Genomic DNA, 17,228 nt, shown 5'->3' with positions numbered 1-17,228 from the left:
GCCGGAGAGCGGCACAATGACAGAGCCTGGAGGTGGTATCAGTATGAGGAGACCATATAGTGGCTGAATGACACTATATGGTCTAGCTACTGCTAAACATCCAAAAATGTAAGGCCAAAGGCCAGAAGCATCAGTGAGGCAAGTAGTTCATGAAAGACACAGGGTCAGTCAGGAGCAGGCATTCGCAGTACTCAAGAGGGTTTCATAACCCTAATTGATAACCCAAGAGGGTTTCATAACCATAATTGTGAAGTGTTGGTGTAGCAGCATGGTCAATCTACTCTGAGGCATCTGGCATTGGTGGGTGGAAATTCTGGCTGAACCATGCCGGATTCATCTTCACAAAGGTCAGTCTCTCTACATTTTTCATGGACAGACAAGTTCGCCTTGGGGTGACTATGGTCCCGGCTGCACTAAACACCCGCTCTGATGGCACACTACTGGCCGGGCAGGACAGCTTTTCCAGGGCAAACTCTGCTAGTTGCGGCCATAAATCAAGCTTGGCTGCCCAGAAGACCAGCGGATCTTCAAGGTTTGTTGGCATGGCCATGTCAAGGTATGCCACCACCTGCTGAGTTGCTTCACTATGCGGGTCAAGAAAGGTACTCATCATCGACTGTAGACTTAGGCTGTTGCTAATGGAGCTGCTACTGCTCCCCTCCCCAGCAGCCATGGCAGTGGAAGGTGAGCGCAGAGGGCCCACCGGAGTCAGACCTGCGAGTGGATGGCCAACTGACTACGTAGGATCTCTCTTTAGTAGGTCAGTTTGTCCTTCCTCTCAGTGGATGTAAAAAAAGGCCCCCATTCTGTGACAGTAGCAAGGGTCCAATAAGGTGGAGAGCCAGAAGTTATCAGGCTGACAAATTTTGACAATTCGAGGGTCACTACGCAAGAAACAGCATGTATCGTGCTATTTGTGCCAGTGACTTGGAGGGACTCCCTGCCTCCATCTCCACTGCATACTGCCACGGTGTGTCTGGGTCCTCTGTCTCGCCTTCCTCATAATAACTCTCTAGCTGATCATGCTCCTCCTCTCCTGTCCGATGACTAGAAACACCGCCCATCTCATCCAACAAAAACTGTGCTCCACTCTGCCCCTCATCCTCCTGTTCAGCCCCACAGGGCTCATGTAACCGTGAGATGTAGACGCAACGTCTCCATTGCCATGACCAGCCATTATTTCAATAATTTGTTGTATGCAATGTAGGAGTGAAATTACGTCATTCATCCAGTAATCCAGGCGATTTACAAATAATGTGGCTTCCTCAAAGGGCCTCAGCAAACGGCAGGTGTCACGTATGAGCTGCCACTGGTTCACATTGAAGTTACACAGGGGAGTACCCCTATCTGCTTGGATCATCAAGAAATCGGTGATGGCTTTTCTTTGTTCGTATAGTCTGTCCAACATATGGAGGGTGGAATTCCAACGTGTGGCAACGTCACAAGACTATGTTGTGGGATACCGTTCTGACGCTGCAGCTCAAGGAGGGTGTGCTTTGTGGTGCACGAGTGGCTGAAGTGCATGCACAGTTTCCTTCCCATTGTTAGGATATCTTGCAAATGGGGTGAAGACTTCAGGAAGTGCTTAACAACCAGATTGAACATGTGTGCCATGCAGGGCACATGTTTCACACTTCCTTATCGCAGCGCGGACATGATGTTCTTCCCATTGTAGGTCACCATGGTTCCCATTTCCAGATTTTTTGGAGTAAGCCATACTCCGATTTCTTGACAAATTAATTTTAGCAGTTCCTCCCCTGTGTGACTCCGTTCGCCAAGGCAAACCATGTGAAGAACAGGGTGACACCGCCGTGCCCTACACACATGGTACGACGAAGGGCCACCGAGATTTGGACGTGCAGTGGAGGCCGAGGACATGGTGGAGGAGAAGGAGGCGGCGTCGCACACTGTAACAGGACCAACTGCCTAAGAGCGGTAGCATGGAGGAGGAAGCGGTGTGACCTCTCCAAGTTGCTGTTGTGGCTGTGCAGGAACCACATTTACCCAGTGGGCCTAAAAGACATGTATTGTCCCTGCCCGTAGTTATAGCTCCACACGTCGGCGCTGCCGTGTACACACAGACAGGCTAAAGGACTGGCCCACCTTCTCTTATACAAAATTTTACAGGGCTGGTATTGCCTTCTTCGCAAAGAAATGATGGCTTGGGACACTCCATCTCGGCACAAGCCATCAATTCTCTGAAAGGTGCAGAGTCCACCTCTTGAAAAGGGAGGGACTGCCGCACCAGCAACTAGGAGCACATTCAACTTCTGCGCCGTTGGATGAGTGGGTGCATACTGTTTTCTCTTGGACATGGTTTCGCCGATGGATTGTTGGCGTAATGGCTGACTAAAAGTGGGAGAAGCAGGAGCATCTGGAGCGACAGAAGGAGGGTTTCACACACAGCTCCCTTCGCCTGAGGTGGTGGAGCCTTGGCTGGATGAAGGAGGGAGCTGATGGCCACTAAGTGATGCAGCAGGCTGGACCACTACATCGGAGCCACGGTTCTCCCAGGCCACTTTATGGTGGCGAAGCATGTGTTGATGCATGGCCGTGGTGCCGAAATTGGGACCCTGGCCACGCTTCACCTTCTGCCGACATATCTTGCATGTGGCTACGTGAACCTCCTCCGGATGCCTGATGAAAAACTGTCACACCACAGAGTAGCTGATTTTCCCACCTGCAGTCCGCACTAATTGACTGCTACTGGCACCATCTCCAGGAACCCGTTCCACTACCTCCCGGAAAGGTAGGCTGCCGCGAAGCAGGTGATCACCCCGGGCCCATTTCGCTCCAGAATTTCCACTCCTGCCACCACGCTGACTGCCAACCGAGCTACCGCCTTCCTGCCTCAAGGGCAACCTGCAACTCTCTTCTCCTGATGATGAAGCCCCTTCTGCACCCGGCTCCCAATTGCGATTGGCTTCATCATCAAGTCTACTTGTCACTGATGTCCTCCTCAGGTTCCCCAACAGTGTCTGCTTCAGGACCCTGAACCCTGGCAACACCGCCTCCCACGTCACTCTCCTCATCACTTCTTGGCCGGCTAGCGGAGCAAGCGGCGCATGTCTCCTCCCCTTCTTGGCTGGGCAGTAGCTGCTGACTGTCCTGTATTAGATCGTCCTCAGTGAATAGTAGAGCTGAAACCACAGCATAAGATACTTCTGTAGGAGAGGGAACAGAGGCAATGGGAGGACAGGGACTGCTCCCAGGCCATGCCAACTGAGGGTTGTGTCTGGGGAACTCACCGACTGTTGACTGAGGGGTGTCACTTGTGATGAAGTGGATGAGCGTGTTAAAAAATCGATGACGGCAGATGGGTTGCAGGTCGAGACACGACCACTGGCTGATACCGGGAGATGAGGCCTCTCGCTGTGACTCCTGCTGCCACTCGCCCCTAGTCTGCTGCAACCTCTGCCTGAAGTATTTAGTCCTCTGCCCCTCATCTGTGCACGTCCTGGCACTTCTCTGCCTGTCATACTTAGTGCGTATATGAGGGTATTACAATATGCTTCACTACTCTCTAAACAGTATTTGTCTAGAACAGCAGCAGATGATTACTTTTGGCTGTCCTGTCACAGGATGTAGGCCCTTGACAGATTAACAGGTACAAAATGATACACTTATTAGATGTACGTATGTGGTATGCATGTATGAGGGCAAAAAAAATGCGATGATTTTTTGTGGAAAAATAGACAGAATTGCGCTGAAAAATCTTTCCTGTCTCCTGTGATATAACGTTCATGAAGTTGAGGAAGCTTGTTGATATGTATGAGGCAACGAAAAGCTATGCGGCTATCTGCCCCTCTCTGATAAAATGCTGAAGAATGTGACCGGGAGGTATGGTGTAAAAATCTCTCTCATTCAGAACGAGCAATGGAATTCACTTCTCTCTGGCCACAAGGCTGATGGAAATAGCAGTTGGCAGTGGAACACTGTGGCTTCAGCGTACAGACCCGAAGTATGTCCTGTGTATGCAGTGTATATGGCATCAAATGAGCAGCCACAAGATGGCTTGCGATTATACAGGGCTGTGACATCACAGGGATCTATGAATGCTGATAGGCTGCATTTCGCATGTGATTCAGGGTCATCTGGCCTACCTCCCTTCCCGACATTTTCCCGCCCTCCCATGATCCGCTGCCCCACATACTGACATGTGGATCTGCCATATTAGGTCTCCTTTAGCCTGGAACGTTGTAAAATGGAATTTATTTAAGTGATTTGTGCAATAGAATCACGACGATAATCGCATTTGTTGCGTATCGAATATTGTTTGCGTTCGTCAGCTTCGATTCGCTCATCTCTGTGGAAAAGTTGACCAATTGCCCATAGCAACCAATCAGATCACTTATTTTTCAGGGGCCTTTTCAAAAATGAAAGAAGCGAACTGATTGGTTGCTATGGCAAGTGGCCAAATCTTCCTCTGCACCGGTTTTGATAAATCTCCCCATATAACTATGTCGCTAGGATATGCTATCTAACAACTGTTAAGACCGCCACTGAATTTGAGATAAAGGAGCTCCTTTGCTAGTTTAGTGATGAGGTCCTTTCACAGTTTTTCCTTTTTTTCCCAAGGGGAATCTGCAGAAACAATGAACATTATCATTGTTTCTGCGGATGCCCAAATTGCTGTTTCAGGCAGGAAATTTTTGTGTCTGCACAGTGTAGCAGAATCCCATTGAAACAAATGGGATTCTGCGACAGCAAAATTTCCAAGCGGAATATTTCCTTGTAGATCTGCTCGGAAATAACTTTCTGTGAACATAGTCTTAGAGAGTGTTAAATGTTTTGCTGGAGAGCCATTCATGTGTATGTGTAATGGGTACCTATAGGCCCAGAACAGAGTAGGTGGTAGCACCAAATTGGTCTTTGTTTTCATAGATTCCCAACAACTTTAGGGAAAACAAGGGGTAAACCCTCACAATAAAAGGTAACCTTTATTGTTCAATTTAACCCCTTAAAGGACCAGCATTTTTCAGTTTTTGCATCTTCGTTTTTTCCCTCTTTACCTTTTAAAAATCATAAGCCTTTAACCCCTTAAGGACCAAGGACGTACCGGTACGTCCTTGGTCCTGCTCTCCTGATATAACGCGGGGTTACACAGTAACCCCGCGTCATATCACGGCGGGCCCAGCGTCATAGTGATCAATGATGAAGATCAGTGTGTGCAGTGTTATAGGTTCCTATGGGACCTATAACACTGCAAAAAAAAAAGTGAAAAAAAAAAAGTGAATAAAGATCATTTAACTCCTCCCCTATTAAAAGTTTGAATCACCCCCCTTTTCCAATAAAAAAAAAAAACAGTGTAAATAAAAATAAACATATATGGTATCAGCGCGTGCGGAAATGTCCGAATTATAAAAATATATCATTAATTAAACCGCTCGGTCAATGGCGTGTGCGCAAAAAAATTCCAAAGTCCATAATAGTGCATTTTGGTCACTTTTTATATCATTTAAAAATGAATAAAAAGCGATCAATAAGTCCTATTAATGCAAAAATGGTACCGTTAAAAACTTCAGATCACGGCGCAAAAAATGAGCCCTCATACCGCCCCATACACGGAAAAATAAAAGTTATAGGGGTCAGAAGAGGACATTTTTAAGCGTTTACATTCCTTCATGTAGTTATGATTTTTTCCAGAAGTCCAACAAAATCAAACCTATATAAGTAGGGTATCATTTTAATCGTATGGACTTACAGAATAAAGATAAGGTGTCATTTTTACCGAAAAATTTACTACGTAGAAACGGAAGCCCCCAAAATTTACAAAACTGAGTTTTTTTTCAATTTTGTCGCACAATGATTTTTTTTTCCGTATCACCGTAGATTTTTGGGCAAAATTACTGACGTCATTACAAAGTAGAATTGGTGGCGCAAAAAATAAGCCCTCGTATGGATTTTTAGGTGCAAAATTGAAAGAGTTACAATTTTTTAAAGGCAAGGAGCAAAAAACGAAAATGCAAAAACGGAAAAACCCCCGGTCCTTAAGGGGTTAAATTTTCCACCTAAAAATCCATATTATGGCTTATTTTTGCACCACCAATTCTACTTTGCAGTGACAGTCATTTTACCCCCAAATCCACGTCGGAAAAAAAAAAAAAAAAAAAAAAAAAAGATCATTGTGCAACAAAGTTGAGGAAAAAATGCCATTTTGTATATTTTGGGGGCTTCCGTTTCTACGCAGTGCATTTTTCGGTAAATATGACCCCTTATCTTTATTCTGTAGGTCCATACGGTTAAAATGATACCCTACTTATATAGGTTTGATTTTGTCGTACTTCTGGACAAAATCATAACTACATGAAGGAAAATGTATACTCTTAAAAATTTCCTCTTCTGACCCCTATAACTTTTTTTTTTCCACATATGGGGATATATGAGGGCTAATTTTTTGTGCGGTAAAAGTTTTTATCGGTACCATTTTTGTTTTGATTGTGCTTTTTGATTGCTTTTTATAAATTTTTTTATGGTATAAAAAGTGACCAAAAATACGCTATTTTGGACTTTTGAATTTTTTTTTACGTGTACGCCATTGACCGTGCAGTTTAATTTAGGATATATTTTTTAAGTTTGGACATTTACGCATGCAGCGATACCACATATGTTTATATTTACTTTTATTTACATAGTTTTTTTTATTTATGGGAAAAGGGGGGCGATTCTGACTTATTAGGGAAGGGGTTAAATTTTGCTGACATTTTGCTGGCTCGCCAGCTTTATCAAAGGACTGATGGCTATCTTTGATAAAGCTGGGGAGCCAGTGAAACATCAGGGAACTGGCTATAGTGTCATTTTAATTGCAGCTTTACTAGTCAGCTCCTCTTTACAATATGTTATGCTAGCTCTTTGTATGGCCATACAAATGTAGTGCACATAGTCTATGAGCTAACAATACCCTTAGTACAGTTGCAAGGAGCTAGACTGAAGCTGTTATTTTAATATAGACGTGGTTCTGACAACTAGTGGTGTAATTTTATATCACTATAAATTTTTGGTTTTCACAGATTTTAAAGTGAACAATAAGTGTTACATTTTATTGGGATGGTTCTTAGTTTAGGATACCCCTTTAGGGGGTTCCCCTAAAGTTGTTGGGAGATTAGTTGTTACCCTGGCATCCTCTGGGGTTTTTGTTGTAGATTGTTTTCATAGATTAACCCATTATAGTTGCACCCACTTCACATTAATTTTTTTTCTTTAAAAAAAATGAGTATATTTATTCGAGAAATAATGTGCTGATTTTCTAAAGTAAAAAAAAAAAAAACCTTCAATGAATCAAGAAATCAAGAGTTTAACCCCCACAAACCCGTTCATCAAAATAATCATCTATTCATACACAAAATGTACAATTTTTTTTTCTTTTTCTTTTTTTACAAACAGAGTAGCCATAAATAAAACTTTATTCTTTAATTTCATTTACAAGCTACCAGGCACCATTTTCCTTTAACATGGCGCCGGATAATTAAAATGGCTGCTGTCACAGATAGTAAATCCAGACTTAAAGGGGATGCCCAGAATTAGAAAATATATGGCCACTTTCATGGCAACACAACCCCATTTAGTTTCAATGAGCCAAGCTCCAAAATCATATGCAAGCCATGGACAGAGGTTGTGATGTTTCTGTAAGATGGCGGCCATGTTTCTCTAATCCTAGACAACCCCTTTAAGAGAAAAAAAAAAAAAAAGCAGTTGATAAAATGAGTTTTTCAGTAGATAAAAGCAATGTAATACTGTCACAAAAATGTGGCCAATGAAGCGATCTTGTCATAAATATTTTGGGATAGTTTGGTTGCGTCTGCTCTGCGTAAAATGGTTGCTGAAGGCCATGCGTAACTGAAGTGTGGTTGCAGTCTGGCTAAAGTCTATACAGTAATTTTGTCTTTAGCAGTTTGTAACATTTAAAAAAGAAAAAAAAAAAAAGTTAAAATCTATAGCAGCAACAAAGCAAACCTTGTCACGGGAAGGCATGAGTTTAAAAACTAAAAGAAAAAAATAATGATAAAGTCTATACAATGTGCGTAAGAAGGTGCATTGTTCATCTCCCATCAGCCGGCGTACGACTAAGTGACAACATAATTCGGGCAAACCGCTCGCACAGCTCATGTGTGGAGAAGGTAGGAAGCTTTGGCGGGTCGTTGAAACCTTTGATTTCTGTCGAACAATCCAGCAGTTTTGGCAGGAAGTCTGTCAGCTTTTCTTGTAGACATGCTGAAGGGAAGGAAAAAATAAAAGAGAAAAAGAGTTTCAGTGAATACATTAGTGTTTCCCAACCAGGATGCCTCCAGCTGTTGCAAAACTACAACTCCCAGCATGCCCGGACAGCCAAAGGCAGTCTGGGCATACTGGGAGTTGTAGTTTTGCAACAGCTGGAGGCACCCTGGTTGGGAAACACTGGAATATATTAAAAGAAACCCATCATGTCCATGGGGCCTGGCAGACCCAACTAGAATATCTGCCATGATGAAAAGCAAGGATTGGGCAAGAATGATATTCACATTTATTTAACTGATTTATTTCCCCTGAGATAAACCATAGCAGATGATTCTGTTGGCCGCTTATCCCTACCATAGCCTTAGAAATGACAGTATAGGAATGTAGAAAGTTAAAAGATAAATCTCATGTTGTGTAAAGAGTCTGTCATTTAAAAAAAATAAATACTGACATGTCATTGAGACATTCTAAGATCCCCATAGCGAGAAGTGTGTGATCGTGCTCTTCATACCCTGGCTCGCAGCGATCAGCGACATTATAAAGGCAGAGAGATCGTTACACAGAGATTGCTGCCATGCACTTCTCCTCGCTCGTTCTTATGATAAGTTGGGGTCTCAGGATGTCTGAAATTTTTTTTTTTTTAAATGATAGGGACACTAACACAAAACTTCACGTAGTATAAATTTATATGTTCCTATACTGTCATTTCCAGTGCTATGGCAGGGATAAGCAGCCAACAGAAACATCTGCTACTGCTAAGACCTGTGTTTCCACAGGGCTAGCTCTGCCTATAGGCAAAATAGGCAGCCTCCTAGAGCGCCCTCTTGATGGGGCGCCGCTCTGCCTGCTGCAATACAGTTAGCCAGCGTCCGACTCGCCCGCCTATCAAGCAAAACTCCGCCATGCTACCCACACCACACCCGTACTATAATAATCAGCTTTTTTCAGCCTGCTGGAGGAACGCAGTGCCACATCTGAGGCAGACAGGGGTGATCCCTAAGGTCAAGTCCATCCAAAATCCTGACATTGCGCGCCTCTATACATCGAAAGGAGCCAATGGGCAGGTTCAAAGGGCGACAAAATATGCTTTTGCCTAGGGTGGCAAAAATCCTTGCACCAGGCCTGTGTTTCCCCACAAGTTTGCTTTCAGCTGTTGCAAAACTATTACTACTGAAAGTTTTCTTGTCTGCTCAAATCCTGCTTATAAACACCATCCAGACCCCTTTAAAGTCAATGGGATCTGTCAAAATCCATTGTGAAACAAACCTAGTGGCGCAATGTGTAATTTTTCACTTACTGAATGGTGTTGCGTTGAGGGTTTAGCACTTATGCAGGTCCTAAGGATATATACTTTGGGTCAGCAGCCCAACCCCAACATTGAAACCTCAGGCGGTAAAATACATAGCAAACAAGATCAACCAGCAAGCAGTGAATACCAAGTTTTCGGAATTGGTGCTTCTCCCACAGAAAGACAACACAATAATGTAGGGTAACTTGCAAGATTTATTAATGTAAAGTCAAAATCTGTGCAGAGGAAGAGTGGTGCAGTTGCCCATAGCAACCAGATTGCTTCTTTCATTTTCCACAGGCCTCTTTAAAAATGAAAGAAGCAATCTGATTGGTTGCTATGGGCAACTGCACCACTCTTCCTCTGCACTGGTTTTGATAAATCTGTCCCAATGCATTTATGTCTGAGACATTGCAGAATTGAAACAAGTTGCCTTTGTTGCACATTGATAAATCTTGCAAGTTACCAAACATGCCCAGGGAGAAGGGCCAATGTCAAGATATTGCTGTTCACTGCTTGCCAGGTAATCCTGTTTGCTGTAAACATCTATACAAGGAAGTCTACAGAATGGTTGGAACAATGGACCCATAAACTTATTGTATGAATCTAACAACTACGCTAACCTTAGAGGGGTACTCTGGCGCTAAAACATCTTATCCCCTATCCAAAGGGGGGATAAGATGCCTGATCACGGGAGTCCCGCCGCTGGGGACCCCAGTGAGCATGTTCGGCCTGCTCCTGCCCCCCCTCCGTGATCGCCAGTAATCAGACCCGGAGCGAACATGCTCTGGGGACTGATTATAACGGGGTGCTGCGTGCAAAATCACTGGGGTCCCCAGTGGCGGGACCCCCGCGATCAGGCATCTTATCCCCTATCCTTTGGATAGGGGATAAGATGTCTTAATGCCGGAGTGCCCCTTGAATACCCCAAGCAGTATCTAAGAAGCAAATTGAATGATCAAAAATGGAAGTATTGCTCCCTAAAATTAGAACACATTGGGGGAGATTTATCAAAACCTGTTTAGAGGAAAAGTTGCCGAGTTGCCCATAGCAACGAGATTGTTTTTTTTTTTTTTAAAGGCATCTGAAAAATGAAAGAAGCAATCTGATTGGTTGCTATGGGCAACTGAAACTTTTCCTCTGAACTGGTTTTGATAAATCTCCCCCATTGTTATTCATCTCAAAGGGTGTCTAGCTTTTCCATATATTAAAATTGTAGGGTGAACGAAATGGACTGAGTGTTTTTATATATTTTTTTGCTATGTGTGGCTTCTGTGGCAGCTGGTCAACAATCTAAACATTTGTCAGAGTCACTAATATGATTCTGAACTCATTGGGGACGGCGCCTGCTGGGCATTGCCAGTATTACACCACAGGGACTTACGTTCCATCTCTTGTCCCAGGTAGGAACACCAGCGATTCCTCATGTCCTCTACAGCAATAATGTCCTTTTCTTCCATTTCATCAACCAACAACATGGGCAAACATGGCACAATGAGTTCATTCATCAGAGTCAGGCCGTTGGTGACTTCTTCTGGATCTCCAGACTCAAACATGATCGCTGCTTTCTCATTTAGTTTCTTCAAGACACAAGAATTTTGGGTTTATGCACAACTGAATGCACATGAATATTGTGCAACACGCAAGTTATTAGGGCAGCGTAGTAGTTCATATACTGAGAGCTGTAGCAAGAAACAGGGCCACACATTTTTCAACGGTCTAAAGAAGGGGATTTATTACATCAGGTACTACTTAAAGGAATTGTGCAGGATGAGAAAAACATGTCATTATTCGCTAAAACAATTACTTGCTGTTAAAATTTCACTCAATGAATGATCATTCTTGTTGACGTTGAATATTTTCATCAACTTTAACCTAATGTGTTTGGGTACCTTAAAGGATAAATCTCATGCATAAAAACTTATATCCACCCCCCCTGTAATCTCCTGTTCGGAGCCCCTGTGCTGTAGCACAGGAGCGTGTCACAACCCCGCCGAAAGCGAAGGCTGCTAAGCCCCCTCCATATAGTTCTATGGGAGAGCCATTCGGCAACCTTAGGCTCTCCTATAGAGTTTAATCTAGGGGTGTGGCGGCCTCCGCTTCGGGTGGGGCTCGGGACGCACTCCTGTGCTACAGCACAGGGGCTCCATACAGGAGATCGCGGGGGGGGGGGGGGGGTCAGCGCTCGGACCCTACGCAATCTAAAACTTCACAGGGGATACGTTTTTATGCATGAGATTTATCCTCTAAGGAGGTTGTCCAGAAAAATAAATAACCTTTGGTGTCAAAAACTATAACATAACAACTTACTACAGCTACTTCATATAATGTTATTAGTCTGAGAATAGAGATCTTCCATATCAGCTGTGCTCTCTCCCTTGTAAACTGTGACTTCACAGGCTCTAAATGAAGTGCTGCCATCCCTCCTTTCCTACTGTCAGCACAGGACAAGCTCAATAATGTGAAGGGGGAGCTGGTATTACTGCTCATTAGATCTGTGACTCTTTAAATAAGACAGTAGAGAGGCCATTCTGACAAACCACTGTGACTGAGAATGGCTTGCTGCTGCCTTCCTTCTGACCTAATATGTCATAAATCTAATGAGCATTAATAAGAGCTTGTGACATGATGTCATGGAGCCTACAAGGGAAAGAGCACAGCAGATCTAGAACATTTGTGCAGTATGTACAATAACATTAGTACGTTTTTTTTTTAATACTTTTGACACCATACATGTTTATTTCTATGGACGAGCCATTTAAGTTAAAGGGGTTGTCCGAGAAGCAGAAAAGCTTCTCTCTCGTGTGCCCCAGCATTCTACTTCCTGGTTGTCTCCTAAGTATACTGTCCCCAGATGAGAGGGAGCGGGTGCTTGTCATCCGCACACAATGTACAATAGCTGCAAGGAAGTTACGGCAACTTTATCTATTGGACATCGCACATGGGCCTGGTGTTGCCTACACGTGATGATAGGGACAAGCACCAGCCTCCTTCCATCTCATAACAGTATACTTCTGAGACAACCAGGGAGCAGAAGTGGACAACCTCCATATTCCAGGGCTCAAACGCAACACCCTCCAATAACAGAGACATCTACTTACTAGAAAACACTCTCTTCGATAATGAGATATCAGCTCTTCATCATGTCCTCTGTATGGGCCTCTTGAGAGCAGCTCCTTGTTATACTGGTGGCCATAAATGAGGTACAGCAACGCTTCCACGTAACTAAAAGACAAGACAAGACCTCTTTTAGAAAAATAAACTACTACTATCACTACTACTACCACTTATGTCCAATATTTCTGCTTTTGGAAGCCTTCAAAATTAAAGTCTTCCAGTTTTAGAGAAATCTACTTTAATTATTGTAGTATCAAACAGAATTTTTTCCTTATAATAAATAATTGATTACAAGTAAAATTTTATTCATACCTGCGGTAGGAATATACCTGGCAAAGAATGCACTTTTTTACTAGCTGCACCAATTTGAGTATTTTTTGTAAACCTCCTCCTACAACCATCCTCCATGGTCCCTGCCTGTATGATTTTTTTAATTTTTTTAAAGCCAATAGAAAATCCCTTTGAATATAAAGATAATGTCCATTTATCCAGCAAGTAAACAGTAAAAAAGTGCATTTGTGTTTAAAGTCTTCACAAGATAGCTGCTTGCTGTCGCTAGAAGAAATTATTCCTGTTTACATTCAGAAGCTACTAATATTTACGATCCTAACAGAAGACGCCATGAGATCAGACTGCCATTACTTTTCTCCACAACGATACTGGCACCAATACTAAAGCATGAGTCAAGTGTAAAAAACTGAGATGATGGCAGAATTATGGGACTGTAATCCCATCTCCTCCAAGGGAACATGGAAATCTCGGAGAACCATAAGAATAAGCAAGAGTAACAATAAAACAATGAGCCAGAAACTTTAAGAAGTACCTGTTTGAAAAAAAACGAAAAAAAAAAAAACCTTTTGACATGTCCTAGAGACATGTCAAAAATTTTGATCGGGTGTTCAGACTGACCAATCGCTAGAAGAAATGAGGAGAGAAGCACACGGCTGAGCGCTTTTCTCTCCACTCACTGACAACCAAGACAATCCAATAGAATTGTATTGTAAGTTTGTCTCGGTCATGTGGCACAGAGCTGGGAGAGAATGCTCTTCGTGATCTGCTTCTTGCTTGTTTTAGTGATCGGTCAGGGACTAACCAATCAGACCCCTACTAATAAGAACTGACTGTCTCTTTAAAAAAAAACTTTTGACATGTTGTATAGATATTTGCCTATTCTACTGGAAAACCAGAATGTAACAAAAGTAAACACATGAACACACCAATTTACAGAAAACTAGTGAACACTACAATCTCATACCTCTTGCTCTGAAACAATTCTAATCCAATCAAGATGAACATTGTTGTCTCTCGAAAGGTTCTGTATTCCTTGTGCCACCTCTATTAAAGAAAAGGTAAGCAAGATTTGTATTACCAAACAGGATCCATAAACAGCTTATTACAGAGAGTAAGATACATGAGAGCAGATAAGCACCCAACAGATTTGCCACACAGCGGAATTTCTGTGATTCCATTCAAATTCCATTCTGCAAAACTTGCTGCGAAATTTGAACAGAGTTTCTTTCTGTGCGCTCAAAGCACAAATTCAAAGCCCCATTGACACTGACGGGATTCAGCAAAATGTATAGACCTGTTTATAATCCAGAAAGCTGAATTCTGCCCTGTGAATGGGACTACGGAATCCTAATTCAACACAATATGCAGTAAATTTTGCAGAATTTCTAAGTGGAATGTTCGGGTGGAATTCTGAATTGAAATTCCGCAGTGTGACCATAACCTTATTGTAAAAGTCAGAATTCGATTTCCAACAGTGGGAACCCCAAACTGTTTAACCCTCAGTGGATAGGAGACTTTAAGACACATTCTCATCACTAAATGTCTAAGAATTATTCCTAAAATATGCCATAAGTATAGGGTTTGTGGGGCCTGTAAGCTTTTTGTTCAGTGCCACTCTTTTCAGGATGCAATGTCTGGTAATGCAGCTCGGCAACTTTAACCCCTTAAGGACATAGCGTTTTTCCGTTTTTTGCACTTTCATTTTTTCCTTCATACATTTTAAAAATCATAACCCTTTCAATTTTGCACCTAAAAATCCATATGATGACTTATTTTTTGTGCCACCAATTCTACTTTGTAATGACATCAGTCATTTAACCAAAAATCTACGGCGAAACGGAAAGAAAAAAAATTCTGCCACAAAATGGATGTAAATTTTGGGGGCTTCCATTTGTACGCAGTACAAGCTGCAGTACAGTTTTTGTAAAAATGACACCTTATTTTTATTCTGTAGGTCCATACAGTTAAAAAGATACCCTACTTATATAGGTTTGATTTTGTCGTACTTCTGGAAAAAATCATAAATACATGCAGGAAAATGTATATGTTTAAAATTGTCATCTTCTGACCCCTACAACTAAGTTTTTATCTGTACCATTTTTGTTTTGATCGGATATTTTGATCGCTTTTTATTAACTTTTTTATGGTATAAAAAGTGACCAAAAATACGCTATTTTGGACTTTGGAATTTTTTTGTGCGTACGCCATTGACCATGCGGTTTAATTAAAAATATATTTTTATACTTCAAACATTTACATACGCGGTTAAATCTTCTTTATTAACATTGATCAGTGTTATCGGCGGTTGATTGCTCAAGCCTGGATTTCAGGCAGGAGGCAGGTAAGGCACCCTCCCGATGCATCCTAGCTGATTGAGACATTGCGATTTTACTGTGAGGGTCCCGATCAGCCCGACTGAGCTGCCAGGAAACTTTCACTAAAGAGTTAATGCCGGACATCTGCCTGAACGCTGATGTCTGGCATTAGCCACGGGTCCTGGCTGCAGATAGCAGCCGAGACCGTGTGGGTATGAAGCAAGCTAAGCTCCTGAGCTCGCTTCATAACCCACCTGTGCCGCAGCGCCGTTTATAAATGCTGTGTCAGCAAACGTTCTATAATAGACTGCTAAAAGCTACACCACCCCTTTAATGCATAGTTCATACATCTTGTTCGATGAATTAAAGGGGTTGTCTGGTATAAATGCAGGAATTGTATTTTAGTAAATTGATAGGGTGAATGAATGATAGGTGAAAGATAAATGATCTACCTTGTACTCCTCCATGTTAACCTCGTCCGGCTTTATCATTTCAAGCTTAGCTTGCGCCACTTTCATAATGTTCCGACAACTTAAAAAAAAAAATTACATTTAAAATTTTTTAAAAAGTCATTTGCGCTCTACAAGAAGTCCGGTACTTTAATAGAGTCAAGATTCAATACCAGATCCGAGCCTAATGACAAAGGTGGGGCTGAGAGAGGGGATTATAAAGTGATCCCTCAACTTACAATGGCCTCAACATACAATAGTTTCATCATACAATGTAACATTGTAACTTGAAACCAGACTCAACATACAATATACAGACAGTCCAGATCTGTAAAACATGTCAATGGCTGGAAGAACCGACCAATCAGAATGGGCATTCACTGGTAAATCACCTGTATTACTGAGGTGCAAGCACTGACTGGCTGTCTGGTAGCGCCCCCTACAGTATAGGGAGGAACTACAAGTTCTGTACTATTTACCTGTGCCAGGGTTAGCTGCTCCTTTGGACACCAAGTAAGGGCGGCTCCATTTGGGACAGTGTGTGTACTATAGGACCCTGAAGAAGCTCCTGTCCTCTACGTAAACCATTTTTTTTCTCCCAACCAGGGTGCCTCCAGCTGTTGCAAAACTACAACTCCCAGCATGCCCGGACAGCCAACGGCTGTCCAGGCATGCTGGGAGTTGTAGTTTTGCAACAGCTGGAGGCACCTTGGTTGGGAAACACTGACATAGACAGTGATTTACAGCTCCCAGCAGCTTTTTCTTACTTTCATATGTAAGGATTTGTTTTATCTGTATTCGTTATCTACTTATTTTTCTTTATTCCTCGCATTTTCCTATTTTTTGGGTGACATTTTGGGGCTTCAAAACCAATTACCAGGTTTCCATAGAGTTATGGTCTCAACATACGATGGTTTCAACATACAATGGTCGTCCTGGAACCAATTAATATTGTAACTTGAGGGACCACTGTACTAGCCATTATTACATGGTTACATTAGATTTGATGCACTTGCCTCATCCAGGAGACAAAGCATACATCCAGTGATGGCTTGGGTGGATTGGTACATTTTAAAATGTTCTCACCACCACCCGAGCTCAAGCCTTTCTGCGAGACTATGGCGATTCAATCTACAGATTTGGCTTAAAGGAGTACTCTAGTGCAGAGTATTCCTGCTCCGTTTTGCCCGGGCTGCAAAATAAATTAAAATGAACCATCACTCACCTCCCTGGGTTCCCGCGGAGCGTCACTACAGCTGATCGGTCCTCCGGTCCATCTCCTTCATACTTCCGGGTGTAACGAAGCGTCACATGGCGCTCAGCCTATCGCCGGACGAGGCTGAACATTGCGGCGGCCGGCGATAGGCTGAGCGCCATGTGATGCTTCGTTACACCCGGAAGTATGAAGAGGATGGACCGGAGGACCGAACAGCTGTAGTGGCGCTCCGCGGGAACCCAGGGAGGTGAGTGATGGTTCATTTTCATTTATTTTGCAGCCAGGGGCAGAACGGAGCAGGAATACTATGCACTAGAGTACTCCTTTAAGTCCTACAG

At 42.9% G+C, this 17,228-nt stretch overlaps 1 protein-coding gene across 5 annotated transcripts in view; it reads right to left on the bottom strand.

The window, feature by feature from the left end:
* Positions 1–7,385: 7,385 nt before the first annotated feature.
* Positions 7,386–17,228, bottom strand: part of USP25 (ubiquitin specific peptidase 25) — a 149,928-nt gene continuing 140,085 nt past the window's right edge. For all 5 annotated transcript variants that reach the window (XM_056559404.1, XM_056559406.1, XM_056559408.1 and 2 more), the window contains 5 exons: positions 15,678–15,756; positions 13,875–13,954; positions 12,604–12,727; positions 10,887–11,082; positions 7,386–8,211 (listed from right to left, as the gene is read on the bottom strand). In XM_056559404.1, coding sequence (XP_056415379.1) covers positions 8,039–8,211; positions 10,887–11,082; positions 12,604–12,727; positions 13,875–13,954; positions 15,678–15,756 — 652 coding nt within the window. In that variant the 3' untranslated portion in view covers positions 7,386–8,038. The remainder of the gene's footprint in view (positions 8,212–10,886; positions 11,083–12,603; positions 12,728–13,874; positions 13,955–15,677; positions 15,757–17,228) is intronic.

This window comes from Hyla sarda, chromosome 2 (assembly GCF_029499605.1).
Source record: "Hyla sarda isolate aHylSar1 chromosome 2, aHylSar1.hap1, whole genome shotgun sequence".
Classification (NCBI taxonomy): Eukaryota; Metazoa; Chordata; class Amphibia; order Anura; family Hylidae; genus Hyla; species Hyla sarda.
This window is presented reverse-complemented; position numbering and strand designations above follow the sequence as displayed.